Source organism: Mya arenaria, chromosome 6 (genome assembly GCF_026914265.1).
Source record: "Mya arenaria isolate MELC-2E11 chromosome 6, ASM2691426v1".
Taxonomy (NCBI): Eukaryota; Metazoa; Mollusca; class Bivalvia; order Myida; family Myidae; genus Mya; species Mya arenaria.
Window position 1 is genome coordinate 9606285 of NC_069127.1, and position 6492 is coordinate 9612776.

General features: G+C 49.2%; 1 protein-coding gene across 1 annotated transcript; it reads left to right on the forward strand.

Moving 5' to 3' along the window:
* Positions 1 to 285: 285 nt before the first annotated feature.
* On the forward strand, positions 286 to 4290 carry LOC128237109 (adhesive plaque matrix protein-like). The gene has a single exon (XM_052952329.1). The coding sequence runs from the start codon at positions 286 to 288 to the stop codon at positions 4288 to 4290; it is 4005 nt and encodes a 1334-aa protein (XP_052808289.1).
* The last annotated feature ends 2202 nt before the right edge of the window (positions 4291 to 6492 follow it).

Consider the following 6492-nt stretch of genomic DNA (forward strand, 5'->3'; position numbering starts at 1 on the left):
ATCCATTATTATTAAGGAGATTCAGCAAAACCCAAAGCAACTGTTTCTAATTTCGGATAAATTCGAGTGATTACCGCTATGCCTCACAAAAGGTCAAGATGATAGTCCATTATTTATCGTATGCGATATACGTATATGCATGTACACATAACGTAAACAGTTTTCCAAACGTGACATCTTTTTTTTAAAAAACTGGAATACTAAGTATGTGAACTGTTCTCGTAAACACCATACCGAAACCATCATACCGACAAAACATACCGCCACGATCATGCCATCACTATCATGTCACCACTATCTTCCGTCATTATACTGCCATCAACATATCGCCCTCGCCTTACCGCCATCACATACCGCCACCAACATATCGCCCTCGCCTTACCGCAATCACATACCGCCACCAACATATCGCCCTCGCCTTACCGCCATCACATACCGCCACCAACATATCGCCCTTGCTTTACCGCAATCACATACCGCCACCAACATACCGCCCTTGCCTTACCGCAATCACATACCGCCACCAACATATCGCCCTTGCCTTACCGCAATCACATACCACCACCAACATATCGCCCTCGCCTTACCGCCATCACATACCGCCACCAACATATCGCCCTTGCCTTACCGCCATCACATACCGCCACCAACATATCGCCCTCGCCTTACCGCAATCACATACCGCCACCAACATACCGCCCTTGCTTTACCGCAATAACATACCGCCACCAACATACCGCCCTTGCCTTACCGCTATCACATACCGCCACCAACATATCGCCCTCGCCTTACCGCCATCACATACCGCCACCAACATATCGCCCTTGCCCTACCGCCTTCACATACCGCCACCACCATACACCCTTGCCTTACCGCCATCACATACCGCCACCAACATATCGCCCTCGCCATACCGCCATCACATACCGCCACCTCCATACGCCCTTGCCTTACCGCTATCACATACCGCCACCAACATATCGCCCTTGCCTTACCGCTATCACATACCGCCACCAACATATCGCCCTTGCCTTACCGCCTTCACATACCGCCACCACCATACGCCCTTGCCTTACCGCAATCACATACCGCCACCAACATATCGCCCTTGCCTTACCGCCATCACATACCGCCACCACCATACACCCTTGCCTTACCGCAATCACATACCGCCACCAACATATCGCCCTCGCCTTACCGCCATCACATACCGCCACCAACATATCACCCTCGCCTTACCGCAATCACATACCGCCACCAACATATCGCCCTTGCTTTACCGCAATCACATACCGCCACCAACATACCGCCCTTGCCTTACCGCTATCACATACCGCCACCAACATATCGCCCTCGCCTTACCGCCATCACATACCGCCACCAACATATCGCCCTTGCCCTACCGCCTTCACATACCGCCACCACCATACACCCTTGCCTTACCGCCATCACATACCGCCACCAACATATCGCCCTCGCCATACCGCCATCACATACCGCCACCTCCATACGCCCTTGCCTTACCGCTATCACATACCGCCACCAACATATCGCCCTTGCCTTACCGCTATCACATACCGCCACCAACATATCGCCCTTGCCTTACCGCCTTCACATACCGCCACCACCATACGCCCTTGCCTTACCGCAATCACATACCGCCACCAACATATCGCCCTTGCCTTACCGCCATCACATACCGCCACCACCATACACCCTTGCCTTACCGCAATCACATACCGCCACCAACATATCGCCCTCGCCTTACCGCCATCACATACCGGCACCAACATATCACCCTCGCCTACCGCAATCACATACCGCCACCAACATATCGCCCTTGCCTTACCGCAATCACATACCGCCACCAACATATCGCCCTCGCCTTACCGCCATCACATACCGCCACCAACATATCGCCCTCGCCTTACCGCAATCACATACCGCCACCACCATACACCCTTGCCTTACCGCAATCACATACCGCCACCAACATATCGCCCTCGCCTTACCGCCATCACATACCGGCACCAACATATCACCCTCGCCTACCGCAATCACATACCGCCACCAACATATCGCCCTTGCCTTACCGCAATCACATACCGCCACCAACATATCGCCCTCGCCTTACCGCCATCACATACCGCCACCAACATATCGCCCTCGCCTTACCGCAATCACATACCGCCACCAACATATCGCCCTTGCTTTACCGCAATCACATACCGCCACCAACATACCGCCCTTGCCTTACCGCTATCACATACCGCCACCAACATATCGCCCTCGCCTTACCGCCATCACATACCGCCACCAACATATCGCCCTTGCCCTACCGCCTTCACATACCGCCACCACCATACACCCTTGCCTTACCGCCATCACATACCGCCACCAACATATCGCCCTCGCCATACCGCCATCACATACCGCCACCTCCATACGCCCTTGCCTTACCGCTATCACATACCGCCACCAACATATCGCCCTTGCCTTACCGCTATCACATACCGCCACCAACATATCGCCCTTGCCTTACCGCCTTCACATACCGCCACCACCATACGCCCTTGCCTTACCGCAATCACATACCGCCACCAACATATCGCCCTTGCCTTACCGCCATCACATACCGCCACCACCATACACCCTTGCCTTACCGCCATCACATACCGCCACCAACATATCGCCCTCGCCTTACCGCCATCACATACCGGCACCAACATATCACCCTCGCCTACCGCAATCACATACCGCCACCAACATATCGCCCTTGCCTTACCGCAATCACATACCACCACCAACATATCGCCCTCGCCTTACCGCCATCACATACCGGCACCAACATATCGCCCTCGCCTTACCGCAATCACATACCGCCACCACCATACGCCCTTGCCTTACCGCAATCACATACCGCCACCAAAATATCGCCCTCGCCTTACCGCCATCACATACCGCCACCAACATATCGCCCTTGCCTTACCGCCATCACATACCGCCACCAACATATCGCCCTCGCCTTTCCGCTATCACATACCGCCACCAACATATCGCCCTTGTCTTACCGCTTTCACATACCGCCACCACCATACGCCCTTGCCTTACCGCCTTCACATACCGCCACCAACATATCGCCCTTGCCTTACCGCCTTCACATACCGCCACCACCATACGCCCTTGCCTTACCGCCTTCACATACCGCCACCAACATATCGCGCTTGCCTTACCGCCATCACATACCGGCACCAACATATCGCCCTCGCCTTACCGCAATCACATACCGCCACCAACATATCGCCCTTGCCTTACCGCAATCACATATCGCCACCACCATACGCCCTTGCCTTACCGCAATCACATACCGCCACCAACATATCGCCCTCGCCTTACTGCCATCACATACCGGCACCAACATATCGCCCTCGCCTTACCGCAATCACATACCGCCACCAACATATCGCCCTCGCCTTACCGCCATCACATACCGCCACCAACATATCGCCCTCGCCTTACCACTATTACATACCGCCACCAACATATAGCGCTTGCCTTACCGCTATCACATACCGCCACCAACATATCGCCCTCGCCTTACCGCCATCACATACCGCCACCAACATATCGCCCTTGCCTTACCGCTATCACATACCGCCACCAACATATCGCCCTCGCCTTACCGCCTTCACATACCGCCACCAATATATCGCCCTTGTCTTACCGCTTTCACATACCGCCACCACCATACGCCCTTGTCTTCCCACAATCACATACCGCCACCAACATATCGCCCTCGCCTTACCGCCATCACATACCGGCACCAACATATCGCCCTCGCCTTACCGCAATCACATACCGCCACCAACATATCGCCCTTGCCTTACCGCAATCACATACCGCCACCAACATATCGCCCTCGCCTTACCGCCATCACATACCGCCACCAACATATCGCCCTCGCCTTACCGCTATCACATACCGCCACCAACATATCGCCCTTGTCTTACCGCTTTCACATACCGCTACCAACATATCGCCCTTGCCTTACCGCCTTCACATACCGCCACCAACATATCGCGCTTGCCTTACCGCCATCACATACCGCCACCAACATATCGCCCTCGCCTTACCGCAATCACATACCGCCACCAACATATCGCCCTCGCCTTACCGCTATCACATACCGCCACCACCATACGCCCATCATTTTACCACCATTGTGCAATAACAATCATATATTCACCGACACAACAAAAATATCTTACACTTACCATCATACCGCCATAATCCTTCAACAACCATCAAACCACCACAATATTACCAACACAATCATACCGCCATAATCCTTCAACAACCATCATATCGCCAGAACCTTACAACAACCATCATACCACTACAATCGTTCAGCAACTATCATACCGCCACAATCTTACCATAACCATAATACCGACACAATCTTGCCATAACCATAATACCGACACAATCTTACCAACACCATCATAAGGACACAATCTTACCAATACCATCATACCGCCACAATCTCACCAACACCATCATAACGACACAATCTTACCAACACCATCATACTGCCTTAATCTTACCAATACCATCATACCGACACAATCTTATCAACACCATCATACCGACATAATCTTACCAACACCATCATACTGCCATAATCTTACAAACATCATCGTACCGCCATAATCTTACCAATACTATAATACCGCCATAATCTTACCAATACCAGCATGCCCCAAAAATACTTCCAACACCATCATACTGCCGTAATCTTACCAATACCATCATACCGCCATAATCTTACCAATATCATCATACTGCCATAATCTTACCAACACCATCATACCGACACAATCTTACCAACACCATAATACCGACACAATCTTACCAATACCATCATACCGACACAATCTTACCAACACCATCATAACGACACAATCTTACCAATACCATCATACCGCCACAATCTCACCAACACCATCATAACGACACAATCTTACCAATACCATCATACTGCCTTAATCTTACCAATACCATCATACCGACACAATCTTATCAACACCATCATACCGACATAATCTTACCAACACCATCAGGCCGCCATAATCTTACCAACACCATCATACCGCCATAATCTTACCAACACCATCATACTGCCATAATCTTACCAACACCATCAGGCCGCCATAATCTTACCAATACCATCATGCAGCTACAATCTTACCAACACCATCATGCCGCCATAATCTTACCATAACCACAATACCGACACAATCTTACCATCACCATCATACCGACACAATATTACCATCACCATCAAACCGCCATAATCTTACCATAACCATAATACCGACACAATCTTACCATCACCATCATACCGACACAATCTTACCATCACCATCAAACCGCCACCATTTTATCACAACTATCATAGTACTATTGTCGTATCACAACCATTATACCGCCACCATCAAATCGTCACCATTTTAACATTACTTTCATCGCATGGCTCTACCTAAATGACTGAATATGGGAATCTGTTGGTCAGTGCTCTGTCTCTTATAAAGTTAATTGTTATGTTAATAATGACTGGGTTGACATTGTCCACCATATAGTTCTTCCGCTCCCTTGCAATCAATACCATTTTCCACCTGTTCGAACACCAATACCTGTTTGTTTGTGTTTACGTTCATTTGTCAGTCAATATGTCCATGTATCGGCGTATTGAAGATAAAAAAGTTTTGGTACAAATAAACGAGTAAAGATTACGTTTAAAATGTTGGTACCATAGGCATATAATTATTACAGAACGTGGCGACAATATGCCACGTTCTGCTCTAAGTTCAATATGAACAGTTTTCGAGAAATTGTTTGATAAGAATTGCCTTTTCATTTATCACTATTACATATTTTACCATATGTCAGTCGCAATACCGGATATTAAATGTGATCTCTATTTAGCGAGATTAAATGTCAACAGTTAAGGTTTGACAGATCACACATCAATCCATTTTCGATGACGTCACAATGACGTTTGCTGATTGTTTACGTGCCAAAGCTTCGTGTAATTATAAGAAGAAATTAAGTAAAATAAGTTATAAAACTTCAAATCTTAATGATAAAACGTGGTAGTTATTGGAGCCCGATCGGCAATTTCATTGGCTGGAAATACAGGTTATACCCTAGATATTCGAAGACATTTGGCAGTGTCATCGCATATCCACATAGATGACTGGAAGAACCGCCTTGTGTTGGATTGCCACCAGTCTGGTGTTATGGGGCATTGTTCAGCCACAGCCGGCTACAATTACCACAAGGACGTTTTTTAAGTCTATGACGTCACCCGATGCAATGCGGACTTACACACGTAATGGTTTAACACGACGTGGCGCCGCGAGTATAAGCAACGTTCGGACGAAGGGCGATGGTTTTCACATTCACTGTGCGCAGAAATGTCTCAGCAAAGAC

Bases quoted from the DNA above. Each gene is read 5' to 3' on its own strand.
- LOC128237109 (XM_052952329.1), top strand. From the start codon at position 286: ATGTCACCACTATCTTCCGTCATTATACTGCCATCAACATATCGCCCT.